Source organism: Pseudorca crassidens, chromosome 12 (genome assembly GCF_039906515.1).
Source record: "Pseudorca crassidens isolate mPseCra1 chromosome 12, mPseCra1.hap1, whole genome shotgun sequence".
Taxonomy (NCBI): Eukaryota; Metazoa; Chordata; class Mammalia; order Artiodactyla; family Delphinidae; genus Pseudorca; species Pseudorca crassidens.
Window position 1 is genome coordinate 65,942,341 of NC_090307.1, and position 19,104 is coordinate 65,961,444.

Genomic DNA, 19,104 nt, shown 5'->3' on the forward strand with positions numbered 1-19,104 from the left:
GACAACAACAAATGCTGGTGAGGATGTGGAGCAACAGGAACTCTCAGTCAGTGCTGGTGGGAACACAGAACATTCTGGTGGGCTACTTTGGAAGACAGTTTGATTTTTCACAAAACTAAACATATTCTTATCATATGATTCAGTGATCACACTCCTTGGTATTCACCCAAAAGAGTTGAAAACTTACTTCCACACAAAAACCTGCACATGGATGTTTACAGCAGCTTTATTCATACTTACCAAACTTGGAAGCAACCAAAATGTCCTTCAGGGGAATTCCCTGGTGGTCCAGTGGTTAGGACTCCACACTCTCACTGCCGAGGGCCTCAGTTCAATCTCTGGTTGGGGAACTAAAATCCCACAAGCCGCTCAGCAAGGCCAAAAAAAAAAAAAAAAAAATGTCCTTCAGTAGGTGAATGGGTAAATAAACTGTTGTACATCCAGACAAGGAATATTACTCAGCACTAAAAAGAAATGAGCTATCAAGCCATGAAAAGACATATGACCAAAAAAAAAAAACAAAGGACATAAGACAACCTTAAACTCATAAACTCATAATACTAAGTGAAAAAAGCCAATCTGAAAAGGTTACATACTGTATGATTCCAACTGCATGACATTCTGGAAGAGGCAAAACTGTGGAGCCAATAAAAAGATCAGTGGTTGCCAGAGGTTAGTGGGGAAGGAGGGATGAATAGGTGACGCACGGAGGATTTTTACAGTGCAGAAACAATTCTGCACGATACTGTAACGGTGTATATGTTTCATTATACATTCTTCAAAACCCATAGCATGTACATGACCGAGAGTGAACCCTGAAGTAAACTGTGGACTGGAGGTGATAATAATGTGTCAATGTAGGTTCATCAATTACACCCAGTGTACCAATGTGGCGGAGGATGTTGATAGTGGAGAAGGCTGTGCATGTGTAGGGGCGGGGGTATGTGGGAACTCTACCTTTTGTTTAATTTTCCTGCAAACTTAAAACAGCTCTAAAAAATAAAGTCTATTTTTTAAATCAAAAGGCCATAAACTGGCCATAAATTTAAATTGGCTATAAAATTTTAAAAGTTAACTGGACAGGGCTTCCCTGGTGGCTCAGTGGTTAAGAATTCACCTGCCAGGGCTTCCCTGGTGGTGCAGTGGTTGAGGGTCCGCCTGCCGATGCAGGGAACACGGGTTCGTGCCCTGGTCTGGGAAGATCCCACATGCAGTGGAGCGGCTGGGCCCGTGAGCCATGGCTGCTGAGCCTGCGCATCCGGAGCCTGTGCTCCGCAATGGGAGAGGCCACAACAGTGAGAGGCCCGCGTACCGCAAAACAAAACAAAACAAAAAAATCCACCTGCCAATGCAGGGGACACGGGTTCGAGCCCTGGTCCGGGAAGATCCCACATGCCACAGAGCAACTAAGTCCGTGCACCACAACTACTGAGCCTGCGCTCTAGAGCCCACAAGCCACAACTACTGAGCCCGGGTGCCACAATTACTGAAGCCTGTGTGCCTAGAGCCTGTGCTCTGCAATGAGAAGCCACCGCAATGAGAAGCCCGCGCACCACAATGAAGACCCAATGCAGCCAAAAATAAATAAATAAAATAAATAAATTTATTTAAAAAATAGTTAACTGGACATATTTTTGGACTCTCAATTCTATTTCACTGATCTATGTGTCTATCCTTATTTCAATAACACACTTTTTTTGTTTTAATATTTACTTATTTGGCTGTACCGGGTCTTAGTTGCAACACACGGGATCTCCATTGCCGCGTGCAGGATCTTCGTTGTGGCATGCGGGATCTCTTGGTCCCAGCATGCAGAATCTTTAGTTGTGGCATGTGGGATCTAGTTCCGTGACCAGGGATTGAACCCAGGCCACCTTCATTGGGAATGTAGAGTCTTAGCCACTGGGCCACCAGGGAAGTCCCTGTAACACACTGTCTTGATGACTGTAGCTTTGTAGTCAGTTTAGAAATAAAGAAGTGTGAGTCCTCCAACTTTGTTCATTTTCAAAATTGTTTTGGCTATTCTGGGTCCCTTGCATCTCCATATCATCTTTAGGATCAGCTTGATAACGTCTGCAAAATAGGCAGTTGGGATCTTGATAGGGATTGCACTGAATATGCAGACCAATCTGGGGAATATACTGCCATCTTAACCATATGAAGTCTTCTAGTCCATGAACATGGGTTGTGTTTCCACTTGTTTAGGTCTTAATTTTTTTCAATGATGTTTAGTACATTTCCATGTGCAAGTCTTGCATTTCTTTTGTTAAATTTATTCTAAGTATGTTTAAAAATAAATTTATTCTTTTTGATGCTATGTAAGCAGAATTGTTTTCTTAATTTCATTTCTGAATAGTTCATTGCTAATGTATAGAAATGTAAATGATTTTTATTTATTTATTTATTTATTTATGGCTGTGTCGGGTCTTTGTTGCTGTGCGCGGGCTTTCTCTGGTTGCAGTGAGCGGGGGCTACTCTTCGTTGCAGGGCGCGGCTTCTCATTGTGGTGGCTTCTCTCATTGCAGAGCATGGGCTCTAGGCACGCAGGCTTCAGTAATTGTGGCACATGGGCTCAGTAGTTGTGGCTCGCAGGCGCTATAGCGCAGGCTCAGTAGTTGTGGCGCATGGACTTAGTTGCTCTGTGGCATGTGGGATTTTCCCAGACCAGGGATGGAACCTGCGTCTCCTGCATTGGCAGGCAGATTCTTAACCACTGTACCACCAGGGAAGTCCCTGTAATTGATTCTTTTATATCAATCTTCAATCCTGTACCTTTGCTAAACTTGATTATTAGTCGTAATATTTGTGTGTATGTGAATTCTTTAGGATTTTCTATACATAGGGTCATGTCATCTGTGACTAGAAACAGTTTTCCTTCTTCCTATCTGGATTCCTTTTATTTCATTTTCTCACTGAATTGTCATGGCTAGAACCTCCAGTAAAATGTTGAATACAAGTGGTATTCAACATTCAATACAAGAGAGAGCGGGCATCCTTATGTTCCTGATGGGAAGGGGACGCTTTCAGTCTTTCACCATTAAGTATAGCAGCTGAAGGTTTTTCGTAGATGGTCTTTATCAGGTTGAGGACAGTCCTTCGATTCCTAGTTTGGTAAATATTTTTTCTGTCTGTTGAGATGATCATGTGGTTTTCGTCCTTTATTAGTATGGTGTATTACATTGATTGATTTTATTTATTTATTTATTTATTTATTTGGTTGCACCAGGTCTTAGTTGAACCTCCCGGGCTCCCTAGTTGTGGCATGTGAACTCTTAGTTGCGGCATACATGTGGGATCTAGTTCCCTGACCAGGGATTGAACCCAGGCTCCCTGCATTGGGAGCACGGAGTCTTGTCCACTGTGCCACCAGGGAAGTCCCTACGTTGATTGATTTTCATATGTTAAATCAATTTTGCATTCCTGGGATAAATCTCACTTGCTCCTTTTTATACTTTCCTGGATTCGATTTGCTAGTATTTTGTTGATAAATTCTGCATCTATATTCTCTCTCTCTCTTTGTTTTTTGACCAAGCCCACAGCATGCGAAACCTTAGTTCCCCGACCAGGGATCGAACACATGCCCCCTGCAGGAAGCACAAAGTCCTAACCACTGGATGGCCAGGGAATTCCCATCTATATTCTTTTTAATAAGTTTATTTTTTTATTTTTATTTTTGGCTGTGTTGGGTCTTCGTTGCTGCTCATGGGCTTTCTCTAGTTGAGGCAAGTGGGGGCTACTCTTCATGCGGTGCACGGGCTTCTCATTATCATGGCTTCTCTTGTTGCAGAACATGGGCTCTAGAGCACACGCTCAGTAGTTATGGCGTACGGGCTTATCTGCTCCACAGCATGTGGGATCTTCCCGGGCCAGGGATCAAACCCATGTCCCCTGCATTGGCAGGCAGATTCTTAACCACTGTGCCACCAGGGAAGCCCCTCATCTATATTCTTAAGGGATATTGATCTGTACTTTTCTTGTGATGTCTTTGTTGGGTTTGGTGTCAGGATAATCCTGGTCTTGTAGAACGAGTTGGGAAGTGTTCCCTCCTTCTTCTTCCTTTATTTTTTGGGCTTTATTTTCTCTGCATCCTCCTGGTGCTCCTCTGTGTAACCGCTTGCTCACAGGGGTCCCAGCCATACCCTTGGAAGTTTAGTTCACTGCGTCAATTGTGCTTGGCCTCAAATATCCATTGGGTGTTAGTGCCTATGGTAAGAGTGTTTCTCTGGGTAGATACAAAGTCAGGGCCATGAAGCACTGCACACCACCTCTCAAGGGGTCATCAGTAAGGCGTCTCGGGACCTCCTGTTACAAAACTGCCCAACCCTCTTGGCTTGAAATGCATTTTTCTGGATTTTTGTGGAGGCATTTCAGAACAAGGAACACCTGCTCAGTTCTGTTGAGGCCACATGGGAGAAAAGCGAGAGGGACATCTTCCCTGCAGGAAGTGGGACCCCATCTGAGAAGTTCCTCAAGACATTATCAGCCAAATAACAGAAGGGAGCAAGGGGGCTGGCTAAGGCAGAGTGCTCCAAGTGGCACCATCTTACCAGGGAGTCCACCATCCTGTCACGAGCCCACTGAAGCAGACAGGTGGCAGGTGCCCTTAAAATCCTATTCCACAAACCACATATAAACCTGAAAACACGTACAAAGTTCTGGGAGAAAAGGCTATCCATTTTGGTTTTGGTTTGCTTGGATGGATTGTCATCATTCTGCTGTGAACAAGTAAACACCCTGTCACACCCACCTTTTCATTTTCAAAGAAGTGGCAGGACAAAGACCCCTCAGTCCCAGGAATAAACATGCCTTGTCATAAACATGTCATGTGATGGGACGCGGGGACTGTCCATGATGTAGGGCTAAGCATGGTGTAGGTGCTCAGTACACTGTGCCTCTCACTGACATCCATGAGTGGGGGGCTGCTGTGGGGTCCCCCAGGGTCCTCCTGGCCTGACGCAGGTGCTCCTTGGCTAGGAGGGGCCTGAGGGGCATCCTGGGCTAGAGGGCTGTGCGTTGTCTCCAGGAGGCTGCTGCCTCCTTTGGGGACATTGTCTGTAACAAGAAGCTCAGAACAGCCAGTGTGCATTCTGCCAATTCACAGGACATTCCTGAAGCCAGGCACTCCTTCGTCAATGTGTGAGGTGGCTTCCTGCCATCCCACTGTGCGGGGGAGGTCAGGACTGTCCAGAGCCTCTCAGCCAGACCTCTACCCTCAGCTTACCAGGGCCTGCCTGACTTCTGCGCCCCCACACCCCCGGAGTTGGGGGTGGCTGGATGGTGCCTAGCGGGGTGGAATGCACATGTGGGGAGGAGGGATCAAAGAGGGTGTCTGCCCCAGTGGAACGCGTGTGGGCTCCAGACCCCCACCCCCAGACCTGGACCTTAACCTGCACCTGGCTGCGAGGCCACTCTGGTGGCTTGGGCTTCCTTATCTGTGAAGCAGACACAATGATAGGGTATCCCTAGGACCTGGTGAGTTAAGAGGGGGTGGGCTACCTGGGTGTTTGTGACAGCGAGGTGGGGCCCGGTGCTGGGTCTGGCGCCCTGGGGGTTGGGGCGGGCTCTGCGCATTGACCTCACCCGCAGGCGGGGCAGGCTCAGCGTGCAGAGCGGCAGCGACGGCAGCGGCGGTGGCAACAGTAGGTGGGTCGCAGAGTCCAGCGGAAACAGTTTCAGGCCCAGGAGGAGGCGAAGGCTCAGGTACCTGGGGACAGGGTGAGGCGAAACTGGCTCCAGGGGCGGCGGCGGCATGTTGGGGCCGGCAGTGCAGCGCCGAGCCCAGGGATCCGGCGCCACGCCCAGGGCTCCCCGGCTCGGCTCGCGTCAGGTGCGCTGTTCCTCCAGTCCAGCGGGGCGGGGAAGGGGGGAACCGCGATGTCTGGGGCCAGGTGGCCGCCTGGGCTACGCCCAGGGCTGCAGCTCCGCTCCTGTTCCGCGTCCTGGAGGCCTGGCCCAGCTCCCGGGAAGCCTCGGGTTTCCCCCTCGCTCTGGGATCCCAGATCACAGGGGCTTGGTTCCCAGCCATGCTCCCTGGGGCTGCCCCCTTCTCACCCTCAGGGTCCACCCCCACCCCCACCAACAGGCCCAGATTCGGCTCCACCATGGAGCCCCTGAGGCGGAGAGGGCCTCCCACCCACCCCTGTCCCAGCCCTGCCCTCTGGCAGGCCAGTGTTAAGCGGCTCACTACCCCTGGGTGGGATCAGAGGGAGGACGGAAGGCTGGGCAGCCTGTCACTCCCCTCTGGCCCTGGTAGGTGCCAGCAGCTGGCTTGGTGCTCCTCTCAGCTGCCTGCAATGGCTTCAGGACTGCCCAGCACTGCCGGCCTGGTGCGCTTCTGCCAGAAGCTGAAACGGCTGAAGCCGCTGGAGGAGGCCACCATGGAGACATCGCTGCAGCGCTGCCTGTCCGCGCTGGACCTGACCCTGCTGGGAGTGGGGGCCATGGTGGGCTCGGGCCTCTATGTGCTCACCGGTACCGTGGCCAAGGAGATAACCGGCCCGGCCGTGATCGTGTCCTTCACTGTGGCCGCCGTGGCCTCCCTGCTGGCGGCCCTGTGTTACGCTGAGTTTGGGGCACGCGTGCCCCGCACAGGCTCTGCCTACCTGTTCACCTATGTGTCCATGGGCGAGCTGTGGGCCTTCCTCATCGGCTGGAACCTGGTGCTCGAGTACGTCATAGCTGGTGCTGCTGTGGCCCGCGCCTGGAGCGGCTACCTGGACGCCATGTTCGACCACCACATCCGCAACTTCACCGAGGCCCATGTGGGCATCTGGCAGGTGCCCCTCCTGGCCAGATATCCTGACTTCCTGGCTGCCGGCATCCTACTTTTGGCCTCCACCTTCGTCTCCTGCGGAGCCCGTGTCTCCTCCTGGCTCAACCACACCTTATCTGCCATCAGCATGGTCGTCATCCTCTTCATCATCATCCTGGGGTTTGTCCTCGCCCGCTCACACAACTGGGGCAAGGAGGAGGGCGGCTTTGCACCCTTCGGCTTCTCCGGTATCATGTCCGGCACCGCGACCTGCTTCTATGCCTTCGTGGGCTTTGACGTTATTGCCGCCTCTAGTGAGGAGGCCCGGAACCCGAAGCGAGCCGTGCCCCTGGCCATTGCCATCTCGCTTGGCCTCGCAGCCAGCGCCTACATCCTGGTCTCCACGGTGCTCACCCTCATGGTGCCCTGGCACAGCCTGGACCCTAATTCAGCGCTCGCTGACGCCTTCTACCAGCGGGGCTACAGCTGGGCTGGCTACCTCGTGGCGACTGGCTCCATCTGCGGTAAGTGGGGTCCTGCCCTGGCCTCCCGGGGAACACATCTCCAGTTGGGCCTCAGTTTTACCAGTTGTATAATGGACCCGGGAACGGGCTACTTATTAGACTCCACCCAGGCTTGTTGGCAGAGACCTACTCAACCCACTCCCTGTTGTACATGGTATGTCGGTCTGGGCGTGTGCTTCTGTGTCCTTTCCTGGACAGAGGTACTCAGCCTTCACCAGATTCCCCAGTGGCCTGTGACCTAAACTGAGGTGTCCCACTCCTGGGTTGGGGTAGTGACAATCCTGCACCCTATAGGCACTCAGGCTCACTCTGAGAACCCAGACAGACTCGTGCGCATGCTCCCGAGGTGCCCCAGCCGTGGCCCGTGGGGTGTCTATGTGCCATGCTGACCAGCCCCCGCCCTCTGCTGCAGCCATGACCACTGTCCTGCTCAACGGTCTCTTCTGCCTTCCCCGCATCATCTACGCCATGGCCGTCGACGGGCTATTCTTCCAGGCATTTGCCTACGTGCACCCCCGGACACAGGTGCCTCTGGTAGGCATCCTGGTGTTCGGGGTTCTCACGGTTTTGGTGGCGCTGCTGCTGGACCTCGAGGCATTGGTCCAGTTCCTGTCCATTGGCACACTGCTGGCCTACACCTTCGTGGCCATCAGCATTATCGTGCTGCGATTCCAGAAGGCCCCTCTGTCCATTTCCCCAAGCCCAGCCAGCCCCCGCCCTGCGGCCAAGGAGTACAATTCCTTCTCAGACCACATAGAGCTGGTGGGCACCGAGCAGGTCCCAGCCCCCGAGCCTGGGCAGCTGCGGCCAGCCCTGAGGCCCTACTTGGGCTTCCTGGATAGGTGCAGCCCTGGAGTGGCCGTGGCTTCAGCGATCTGCGTCCTGGTGGCCTCAGCCATCACCCTGGGCTGTGTGCTGATCTTCGGGGACTCAGCCCTGCACCTCCCTCGCTGGGGCTACATCCTGCTGCTTCTGCTCTGCAGCATCATGTTTCTGCTCAGTCTCCTCGTCCTGGGGGCCCACCAGCAGCAACGCCAGCAGGACACCTTCCAGGTACCTCTCTCCACTCCCAACACCCACTTGCTGTCAGCCCACCAGCTCCCTTCTCCCCTGCATCCTCCACTGCAGCGGGATGACCACGGCTCACAGGCTGGGGAGGCAGCATGCACATCCACCTGTGTCTGTGAGCGGGCCCTGGTCTCCAGAATCTCCAGAGGCAGAGAAAGGCTCTGAGGCCTCTAGAGCAGTTGGGCCCTGGGCCAGCAGCCTCCCCTGCAGCCCAGCCCAGCCCTACCCTTGCCCCTTCAGATCCCCATGGTGCCCCTGATTCCAGCCTTGAGCATTCTCCTCAACATCTGCCTCATGCTGAAGCTGAGCTACCTGACCTGGGTGCGCTTCTCCATCTGGCTGCTGATTGGTGAGTGGGGGGCCAGGCTGGTGTCCTGGGCCGGCTGCAGGAGGAGGGTGAGGAGGGCGAGCAGGGCTGAGACCTGCCATTCATGCTCGCGCCACCCCTGCAGGACTCTTGGTATATTTCGGCTATGGCATCTGGCACAGCAAGGAGAACCAGCGGGAGCTGCCGGGGCTGACCATCACACGCTATGTGGTTTTCTCTAGCGGCAGCCTGGAGGAGACAGTGCAGGTTGTGCAGCCCCCCAGCCAGGTGCCAGCCCAGGAGCCCAGCAGTCCATGAGAGCTACCTGCCCTCCATCCAAGGCAGCTCCGGTTTGCGGGCCTGCCCACGCTAGGGGGTTCCTTCGGACTGTAGTTCAGGGGCTGAGCTTTGAGTCTTTGGAGCCAGTGTGGCCAGCGCTGGTGTGGTGGACTCTTTGTGCAGTGCCTTCCAGTTTATGTCCAACTCCAGCAACCTGGGCAGGTGGGGTAGGGCGGGTCGGGAAGAAGCCCCAGCCTCAGGAATCCATGATAATAACTGCTTAGCCAGCCATGTGGCCTGTGTCGTGTCCATTGTTCTTTGCGGCACTGAGTCCTCACCTGCCCCCAGGAACCACGCGATTGTCCCCAGTGCAAAGCAAAGGTGCAGAAGTTCTGCAAGGGGGAGATGCCAGCCCTGGGACAGCCCTTAGTCGAGGACACTCAGGCCAGTGCCCTCTGCCCTGCTCAGAAGGCACTATACATACACCCATATGCACTAGGTACAAGAGGGGCAGTGTCAGGCTCCCCTCCTCTGGGGGATGGGTCCAGACAGAAGTGCCCGGGCCCCAAGGAGGCCACCTAGAAAGGGCAGCAGAGTTCGGGGTCCCCTTGGTTTCTCCAGAGCATGGCATGTGCCTGAGGCCTGCCTAGGGAGGCAGAGGCACACACACAGCTTCAAGCATATATCCACGTGCCCGCGCGGCTACCCTGGGGTGCGCACTGTGTGCAGACTGAGGCAGCAGCTGTTTCCAAGCTCAGACCCTGGTGCTGCTCTCCAGCTGCCCCAGGGGATGCGTGCGCAAGAGCCTGAACCTGCCCCAAGTGCCTTCCAGCCCCCCTGGTCCTTGGGGTGGGGTCCCCAGGCCCACCCTGCACTGCCCACTCGTCTCCCAGGTGATGCTGTGCCCACCACAGGCACCACTAGCTCCCGTCTCTGCCTGTAAGGAGCACGCAGGAAGCTGCTGTCGACAGGCTTTACTCCTGGACCCTGAAGCCATACATCAGCTTTCTTTGGGCCCCATACATGGGACCCCACCCCGGTAAAGATCTCAGGGCCATGTTCTCTCACCCTGACCTTTGTGGCCTGCCTCCCCAGAGACACTGCTCTGGGGATTGCGAGGCATCAGGGACCCCAAGGCTTTGCTGAGGCTCCAGATGCCAGATGGTTCCAGATGCTAGCCCAGCCTGAACCCCAACCCTGCCCTCCCCAGCTGGCCCATGTCACTGCCCCGGCAAGCGGCCAGAATGCCTAGTCACCGGGCCCCATGAGAAAGCAGCCCCTCGCCTCCCAGGTGGGCACTCCCAAACCCCTGCCGCTCCCCTGGGGCCAAGACAGGGTCAGACCCCTGCAGCCAGTCCCTCCCTCCCAGCTGTAGGCTCCCTGGCGCATGGGGAGTTCTCCAGCGGGCAGGACTCACACCCTGTGAGGACGTCACTGCCAGATCCAGGCCAGCCTGCCGGGGCCTCTGGAATTTGTTTGGGGCATTCCTTCTGGCCACTGGGCTCCACCCGAAGCGAAGGACAGGGCCTCCTTCGAGCAGTTGCCTCGGGCTGGTTCTTAGGTGTGTGACCTTGGGTAGCAGTGAATTCCAGATATACATTCTCCCCACCCCCACAGTTCCAGGAGGTTGAGCTGGGTGTCACCAAGGAGCACACAGACAGTCCCAAAGGACCCAATGACCACCAACTCAGCTTCTCCATCCTCTTCTCCCAATCCCAGCCCTCCACAGTCTGAGGGCTGCCACCGGGAAGGGCTGGTGCATGCGCCATTGCCAGGTCCTAGTGGGTTGGATCATCTGCCTGCCCCAGTCTGAATTCCATGGATGACCCCCCCAAACTGGGTGGGGACAAGCCCCAGGTACCCAGCACCAGAACAGCAGAGACAGCCAGCCCTCTTGTCAGACCTCTTTCTACCCTGCCCTAGACTACGGCAGCACAGACCCTGGAACGGCGCTGAGAGGGTGGGGGCTCTACCTACAATGGGGGTGCTGCCAGGGGAGAGGGCTAGAGCCTGCACAGCCAGTGGAGGGTCTGTGCTGACCACTGGTGAGTGAGCCGCTGCTGGAAGCCCTGGTGACAGAGCTGGGAGAGAGTTCTCCAGACACAGCTGGAGCCCTTGTGACCAGCGCCTGGGACATGTTCCGCTGCAGGTCTCTGTGCAATAGTAGCTTCTGCTGCTCCCTGGGCAGTACCCTGCCGAGGCCAGAGTCAGGGTAGGGACAGTGTGCCTGGGAGTTGAAGGATGGAATTCTCCCACTCCCTGCCCTGGTCCTGCTGGGGCTCCATCCATGAGGTTCCCAAGGCAAGGCCCCTCCCTTCCCAGCCCCGACCCCTGACAGCAGGGAACAGGCCTCAGGAATGGGCCACCAAGCAGGCGCCAGGGCCAAGGCTTTGGTGTCCAGCTCCTGGTAGCAGCCCTGGCCGTTGGGACAGGCGCTGGGGCCCCTCTAAGGAGCCTGGGCAGCCAGATGCAGGGGTGCAGATGCTGGTTTTGTCTGCTCAGGGCTGGCGGTCACCTTTGGAGCTTTTGCCTGCAGATAAGGACAGCAGGTCGGGACTCAGGCCGACGTTCCCCAGAAGTGTAGCAGAGCCCAGGCGCCAGGCAGGCCAGCAGCTTACCTCCTCATACTTGGTCCTCCAGTAGAAATGAGCTTCTCCATCCACGTACAACAGCAGCAGGTCACACAGGAAAGTGATCTGGGAGAGGCAGGACTGACCTGTGTCCCGGCCCCCAACCCGTCCTCCCGCCACCTCCCCAGACCTCCCCCCAACTAGACCTAACGTCAGGGGCCTCGGCTGTGCCATCGGATGGGCCTGGGCCCACATTCACTGAAGCCAGAGGGAGCACACTTGAGCCAGACTCACCACGCCCAGCCAAGCTGCTCCTGTGCCCAGAGTGATGAGTGTGGGGATGAGCCCGAACTTCCCTGCCTGAGAGAACTGGGTAAGCCTCTAAGCCGTGCCTGTCACCCCCCACCCACCCGCCCCTGCCCACCTACCCGCCCAGTGACGAGGATGTCAAAACGGATCCCGTAGAGCTTTAGCAGACTCCGGACCTCCACACCCGAGGCCTCCCACCAGTGAGTGGCCGTCCTGGGGGCAGGAGAGAGTCTGGTGGCCTGTTCTGCCCGCTTCCCGGCCCTCCCAGGCCTCCATCTTACTCACCCACTGACTCCACAAACCCCCAGCCCTACCCTGAGTCCTGGGTTTTTTGTTGAGGATACAGGGAAAGAGCAAGCAGGACCCGCCTCTCAGGAGCTCCCTGCCTGCTGAGGGGATGAGGTAGAGGGGTCTCTAAATAGATGCCTGCAGTGGGGGCAGGGGGAGCTGGGGGGCAGGCCCAGGGCTGTGAGGGTCCAGAGGGGGTAGCTCACTCTCCCCTAGGAACCAGGGAAGGCTTTCTGCAGTGGGGACACGCAGGTTGGTTTTCCAGGGATCAGGAAGGAGTTCTAGACAAAGCAGTACCAGCGAGAGCACAGAACTAAGGGGAGCAGAGCAAGGTGGGGGCCAGCTCCACATAGCTGCAAAGGGCAGGGGAGGTCAGTGAAACCAGTCCAGGCAAGGTCCGCTCGTGTGTGTGTGCACGCAAGTGACGAGGTGACATGAGGTGGCAGAAACATAGGATCCCACTGGGCAGCAGCAGGGGAAGGTCTGCTTGGGAGACTCAAAGACATGAGAATAAATGCAATGCAAGTTCCTTGAGTACACCCTGGATTGGAAAATAAAAAGATTTTGGACTATTATTGGCACAATTGGGGAAATTTAAATATTAGATTCATTCTGCCAGTGTTAAATTTCTTGAATGTGACAACAGGACAGCGGTCACTTGGGAAAGGTGCTTATTCTCAGGACAGCCTGGGGAGGGGTGAGTGTCTGCCGGACATCTCCTTACTTTCAAATGGTTTGGTCTGAAATCTATCTAAATATATCCAGCTCAGTCTAGAGAGGAGAGAGAAAGCAAACGTGTCAAAATGGTAAAAACAAAAAACAAAAAAAACCCTGGTGAACCCAGATGACAGCTGTATGGGTGTTCACGGTACTAATTTTTGAACTTTTCTATAGATTTTTGTAATTTTTTTGATAAAACCTTAAGGGAAAAGTAAAAAAGAAAGCCCCTTGTGCAGTGGAGGGAGGTGCTAGAGGCAGGATGGGGGAGGAGGGGCTGGGGGAGGGGTCCCAGCAGCAGCAGGGGTTGGGGTGGAGGAGATAAGACTCAGGAGGGAGGCTGGATGGAGCCTGTGTTGGGGGTCGTGGAGCTGAGACCACCTCCTCCTTCCCCTGGGCCCCCCTCCCACATACAGTGGCCATCCAGAGTTCTGGGAGGGGTGGTCTGTGCCGGCCACCACAGGAGGACAGGCAGACGAGAACCTGGCTCGGAGCAGGTGGGCAGTGGGGGCCGCACCTGAAGTTGTAGCTCCGCTCCTGCAGCTGGAAGGAGTAGTGGGGCCAGCAGTCAGAGGCCCTGGTGTCCAGGTCGCAGTTCCAGTGGACGTGGATGCCCATGGCACCGCCCTGCACACAGCACAGCACTGCTCCACTGGCTTGGGGCCCGGGGCCCTCTCCCAGCCCTCCCGGAACCCTGCCCCCTCCACAGACCCACCAGCAGCGCCAGGTCCTCAAAGACCCCTCCAGCTGCGGCCATGAGGTCCCTGATGCGGAACACAGGGCAGGAGGGGCTGGAGCGCGGGTCGTAGCGGCAGCGCTTGAAATATGTTGGGTCCTGGGTGTCCAAGGCATTGGACCTGAAAGGGGTGGGCCAGGGTCAGGCCAGGCAGGGGACACAGAGGGTCTTCGACCAGCCAGGACCCTCCCACCTTACTTGGAGAAGTTAAACTTGCTGAAGGTGACGGTGTTTTTGATGAACAGCGTGAAGTTCTCGGCCTGGACCAGCAGGGGCTTCCTGTGGGGCAGGGGGCAGGGCGGGGGGGGGGTGGGTGGCGGTGAGTGGCAGGCTCTGTGGTCCTGGGGCAGGGATGGAGGATGTGGGGGAGACTTACACAGGCACAGCACCACTCTCCACTGGGCACCAGCCCCGGATCTCACAGGTCCTGTGGGTCCCGTTGAACACTACGCACTGGCCCGTTTTTATGCCTTGAAAATGCAAGACAAACTCCAGGCCCTCAAATCTCCATGGGGCCTGGGGAGGGGTGGGGAGGGGGCCGTTGACAGAGAGACGCAGAGGCACCATGTGCACTGGTGAGCCACCCAGGGTCCCACCAGGCCCCCGGAGCCCCCATTCCAGTGGAAGCACTGCAAGGTGGGGGTTGGGGGGGCCGGTTACCGTGGCTGTGGGTCCCTGTCTCCCCTTCAGGACAGTCCTGGTCGGCCCAGCAGCTAGCCAGCGGGATGGAGGGGTGCTAGGGGTGAGAGAGCAGACTTGCCAAGGGCCGAGGGATGCCTCCTCCGTGACCTGCCCTGAAGTCCACAGGGACTCGCCCCTCCCTGCCTTAGCCTCTCAGGGATCTCTGAGTTTGGGGGCCCAAGAGAAAGCTGGAGGGTGCAAATGAAAGGGGGGCGCGAACAGCCCTGGCTGGGTAGGGGTGCAATTGCTGTATTCCAAGGCTGAGCAAGACTCCTGCCCTGCTACTTCTGTGGGGGCAGAAGTGGTTCATCCAGGGGGACTGCCCTGGTGGTGCAGTGGATAAGACTGCGCTCCCAATGCAGGGGGCCCAGGTTTGATCCCTGGTCAGGGAACTAGATCCCATATGCCGCAACTAAGAGTTGGAATGCCGCAACTAAGGAGCTGGCGAGCCACAACTAAGGAGACCGCCTGCAGCAACTAAGACCCCACACAACCAAATAAATAAATATTTTTAAAAAAAGAAGTGGTTCATCCAGGCCTAGCTCCTCTGGTCCAATTCAGAGGACAGAACAGGGAAGATGGCAGGACGGTGGGGAAGGTGAGTTCATGCCAGGGTGGAGGTGCTGGGGGCTGACCAAGGGGGCGGCCCTGGTGGGAGGGGCCTGGGAAGTACACAGGCTCCTCCCTTCCCTGCTGGTTCTTCTGTAAAACAGGGACATAGGTGCCTGCACACAGCGACAGAGTTCTGGGGATCAGCCAAGAGGGGAAGGTGGTGAGCTTTCCGGGGGTCCCAGGCCCCGAAAGGAAGGCACAGCCTCACGGACGCAGTTCTGTAGTTCTGTCCCGGCTGAGGCTTGACGCTGCTGCCCAGGGCACCCAGTTCAGGGGCAGCAGGGGGGACACAGCATCTGGTGGTAAGAAGGGCTCAGGGGCTCTGAGCCAAATGTGATTAGAGGGCAGAGGACAGTGTGGAGCCACCTGCTCTGCCTTGCTGTCCCTACCTGTGTCCTGAATCTGCCCCTCTTCTCCACCCTGGCTGGGCCACCATCTCCTTTGTCCAGACCCCATGGTGACCAACATGGGTCCCCATCTCAGTCTCATTCTCCTCCATCCAGCAGCCTGAATCATCCCTCCCAAGGCACAGAAGATGAAGCGCCCCTCCCCTGAGCCCCTCTGCGCCCCCATGCTCCTGTGATCAAGCTCAGTTCCACAGCAGGGCTCTTGGGGCCCTGATATCTTGGGCTCCACCCTTCCCACTCCAGTCCAAACAGGCTGCAACCCCACTGAGCAGCAGGTGACCCCAGAGATGCCTCACCCCATACAGCAGGGGCCTTTGCCCACACAGCCCCCTCTGCCTGGATAGCCTCAAGATCCTGACTGAGTCTCTGAGTCCAGTGGGAAACCCTTCCTGAGGCCCTGAGCTGGCAGAGGAGGCGCCTCCCTGGGGCTCCTAGCTGCAGCCTCTGCCCCCGTCGCAGGACCTGGCATCGTGGCTGGGCTGTCTGTGCAGAAGCTCCTTGGCGTATGCAGGCTGGACTTCTGCAGCCCCGGGGGAGGCTCAGCAGGTTTCTGAAGCTGTAACAGTACAGGGAGCACGGTGTGCTGGGAGGGACCAGACGATCAGGACCCTCAGAGGAGCTGCTCTCAGGAAGCCGGGTGGTCAGATCTGGTGGTCAGTTTCATGGGACAAGCCAGAAGCCGGGACACAGGGCAAAGAGGAATCCCATGGATTCCAGAAAATGCAGAACCATGGCCCCAGAAAAATTTCAGGACAGTCCACACTGAACAATAAATAGGCGTCATCTGAGCATTTGGAAAGGGAAGGACATCATGCGTTTGCCCAGTGCACACACATCACCTCCTCTGAGGATGGGGCCGACCAGGGACATGTGACATCCCCAGCAACTGTGGTGGGACCAACGACCAGGACTTAGGGGCAGGGACCACACAGTTACTCTCCAGCCCAGCAAGCAATTAACTTTTAGCCTCGATTAAAGAAAGATGTCACCATGGAGGTAGGCTTCCAAGGCTATGTCCTGGTTCCTGACTGTTCAAACAAAATCCGCAGCTAGGAAACTGTACACTTAAAAATGGTTAAGATTGTAAATTTTATGTTACATGTATGTTATCACAATTTAAAAAATTGGAAAAAAATCCACAGCTGGAGAGAAGAGTCAGTGGGCTCTGTGACAGAGGCGGGATCCCTGGGACATCCCTAGGCAAGGGGAAAAGGTGAGATTTCAGGGGGAGGATCTGCATTTCTGGATAAGAAATGGATCTGAAGATGGCAGGAGACGGGCTTGACCACAGTTGTAGTGAAAAGTACCCAGAGACCATAAGGGACCCTGACTGCAGCATAAGCAGAAGTGTGCTGTTTGCGCACAAAAATGGAAGCTGCCCCAGCACACATTAATAGAGGCTGTGCGTAGAAAAGGGCTTGCCTGGTTTTTTTTTCTTTCTTTTTGTTTGCACTGGGTCTTCGTTGCTGCGTGCAGGCTTTCTCTAGTTGTGTCGCGCGAGGGCTACTCTTCACGGTGGGGCGCGGGCTTCTCATTGTGGTGGCTTCTCTTGTTGCAGAGCATGGATTCTAAGCACATGGGCTCCAGCAGTTGTGGTGCGTGGGCTCAGTAGTTGTGGCGCAGGGACTTAGTTGCTCTGCAGCATGTGGGACCAGGGATCGAACCCGTGTCCCCTGCATTGGCAGGCGGATACTTAACCACTGCACCACCAGGGAAGTCCCCCAGCTTGCCTCTTGCTATTATAAGAGCCCACCTGAGCACTGTGCCCCGTTCTGGGTGTTACCCTGACAACCTCCAGAATGCCCAGAGGTGGGACCAGGATGTGGAGGGGCCTGGACACCTCATGGGGGACAGCAGCAGGAGATTCTGGAACTAGGAACCCGCTGGGAAGCCCTCAGGCAGCCTTACCTCTGGACATCTGCCCTGAACTTGTTCTGGCGTCACAAGGAAATTGGTCACCAAGAAGAACACGTTCTCTCCCTAGAAGACAAGTGTCAGGGTTGGTCTCTGCTCCCCACTCCCATCGGGAGATGCCAGAAGCCAGCAGCTTGGCTTGTGCGGGAAGGGGCCCTGGCCCCATCGGGTCATCAGCCCTGAGCCCCAGGAAAATGCTCTCCAGTGAGGCAAGGGAGGCAGAGACAGGAGGTTGGCTGGGCTGCTGGCCATTTCTGAGCCCATGTGTGCCTCTCACATTCATTTAGTTGCTCAACCAGAATTTTCCAAGAGCCTCCTGCTTCCAGGCACTGAAGATCCAGGTGGGGAGGTGTGCCCCTCACTGCAGGCATGGCCAGGGGCCAGGGGAGCCGGAGGTAAGCTCTGTTTGGACAAAAGATGACTGGCGCCTCTGTGCTGCACATGAGAGCTCAGCGGGTGTGGGGGATGCACGCCCAGGAAGGGGAGGCGAGGGCTGGGCAGAGGCAGAGGCAGCGGTATGGTGGTAGTCAGGATCTAGAGGGGCTTCATGGCCACCATCATGAAAGGAAGCCTCCTAAGGGTCAAAGGTAAGGGCTGGCAGACTCAGCCTGGATGCCGCATGGGGACCCACCAGAAGACCTCAGCCATTCAGGGATGGTGTGAGCAGTTGTGAAAGCTGTTAGGAAATGGTATGAACAGGAGGGAGGGACGGTAAGGCATCCAGCAGGTCCAGCCTCGGCACTGGTGGATGTCATTGGATGACAAAAGGCCACACTGGGAGAGGGAGATGATTTCTCTTTGGATGTGGTGGGTGTGCACCCAGGAGGCAGCTGTACTCAGGGCAGGTGGTCACCAGGGTTAGAATTTGGGCACCAGCAGGACAGAGGAGGAAACTAAGGTTGTGGACAATCGGGTGGAGGGAGAAGTTGCCGGAAATGCAGCATGGGAGGGGCAGAGGAAGAGCACTCGACAGCAGTGTTCCAGGTCAGAGAGGAGGCGTCCAGGAAGCTCCAGGTCTCGGCACCCTGCACCCCTCTCACCCCACCCTCAAGCTCAAGCCTTGAGCTCCTAGACACTCCTCTCCTTTCCAGATGCAGACTTTTAATTTATTTTTTTCTTTTCCATTATGGTTTATTACAGGATACTGAATATAGTTCCCTGTGCTATACAGTAGGACCTTGTTGTTTATCCATCCTGTATATAAAAGTTTGCATCTGCTAATTCCAAACTCCCAATCCATCCCTCCCCCACTACCCTCCCCCTTGGCAACCACAAGTCTGTTCTCTATGTCTGTGAGTCTGCTTCTGTTTCATAGATAAGTTCATCTGTGTCATATTTTAGATTCCATATATAAGTGGTATCATATGGCGTTTGTCTGTCTCTGCCTGATTTACTTCACTTAGTATGATCCTCTTTAGGTCCATCCATGTACCTGCAAATGGCATTATTTCATTCTTTTTTATGGCTGAGAAATATCCCACTGTATACATGTACCACATCTTCTTTATCTACTCCAGATGCAGACTTTGTAAATGCATCCCTCTGGTCTGGCTTCCCAACACATCACCTCCTCTGCACGGAAACCTCTTACACATCCCTGAAAGCCCTGTCCAGACACCACTCCTCTGTAAGGCCCTTCCTGAGCGTGGCCCTGTGACAGCACCAGCACCCCCTCTGGCATCACATCCCTCTCTTGCACACACTCGGTGCAGGAGTGGTATCAGAGGTGCCAGTACCTGGCAGCAGCACCAAGTCACCCACCTGTGGTGGCTTCACGAAGTCAGCCACATCCCACAGCCGGTTCCCCAGCTCCTTGATCTGGGTTACGGAAACCCCTTTGAGTTTGGTGATGACAGAAATCTGGGGGTCCAGGTCCTGCTCCTGGTAGCCTTTTTTGGCGAGGAGGGCCCACCTGAGAAGGAGGCAACAGGTGGTATGGTA

At 55.7% G+C, this 19,104-nt stretch overlaps 3 protein-coding genes across 7 annotated transcripts in view; 1 reads left to right on the forward strand and 2 right to left on the reverse strand.

Annotated features, from left to right (window-relative positions):
* The window catches only part of LOC137203560 (tubulin alpha-3 chain-like), a 19,491-nt gene extending 19,113 nt beyond the window's left edge, over positions 1-378 (reverse strand). Inside the window, exon 1 of the mRNA XM_067699984.1 lies at positions 241-378. The gene's annotated coding sequence lies outside the window, so the exon portion shown is untranslated. The remainder of the gene's footprint in view (positions 1-240) is intronic.
* P2RX6 (purinergic receptor P2X 6) overlaps positions 1-19,104 on the reverse strand; it is a 33,265-nt gene that overhangs the window by 1,948 nt on the left and 12,213 nt on the right. For 2 of the 4 annotated variants that reach the window (XM_067699986.1, XM_067699987.1), the window contains 7 exons: positions 18,925-19,075; positions 17,158-17,229; positions 14,210-14,285; positions 13,926-14,019; positions 13,748-13,828; positions 13,529-13,670; positions 12,950-13,440 (listed from right to left, as the gene is read on the reverse strand). In XM_067699986.1, the coding sequence (XP_067556087.1) occupies positions 12,985-13,440; positions 13,529-13,670; positions 13,748-13,828; positions 13,926-14,019; positions 14,210-14,285; positions 17,158-17,229; positions 18,925-19,075 (1,072 nt within the window). In that variant the 3' untranslated portion in view covers positions 12,950-12,984. Of the gene's footprint in view, positions 1-240; positions 11,460-11,547; positions 11,626-11,793; positions 11,860-11,927; positions 12,022-12,949; positions 13,441-13,528; positions 13,671-13,747; positions 13,829-13,925; positions 14,020-14,209; positions 14,286-17,157; positions 17,230-18,924; positions 19,076-19,104 lie in introns of those variants that run through there. The other 2 variants (XM_067699985.1, XM_067699988.1) reach the window with 2 other exon arrangements.
* On the forward strand, positions 6,053-8,979 carry SLC7A4 (solute carrier family 7 member 4). Of its 2 annotated transcripts, XM_067699975.1 has the most exons (4): positions 6,055-7,275; positions 7,688-8,328; positions 8,584-8,692; positions 8,796-8,979. In XM_067699975.1, the coding sequence occupies exons 1-4, from the start codon at positions 6,102-6,104 to the stop codon at positions 8,966-8,968; spliced, it is 2,097 nt and encodes a 698-aa protein (XP_067556076.1). In that variant the 5' UTR covers positions 6,055-6,101; the 3' UTR covers positions 8,969-8,979. The 2 variants fall into 2 exon arrangements, with proteins under 2 accessions (XP_067556075.1, XP_067556076.1); XM_067699974.1 differs by having other exon boundaries at positions 6,053-7,275; positions 8,584-8,979.

Excerpts from the sequence above, each read along its gene's own strand:
- SLC7A4 (XM_067699974.1), top strand. The coding sequence starts at position 6,102 with ATGGAGCCCCTGAGGCGGAGAGGGCCTCCCACCCACCCCTGTCCCAGC. Across the intron at positions 7,276-7,687 it reads GGCGACTGGCTCCATCTGCG|CCATGACCACTGTCCTGCTC; the intron begins GTAAGTGGGGTC and ends CCTCTGCTGCAG. Across the intron at positions 8,329-8,583 it reads GCCAGCAGGACACCTTCCAG|ATCCCCATGGTGCCCCTGAT; the intron begins GTACCTCTCTCC and ends TTGCCCCTTCAG.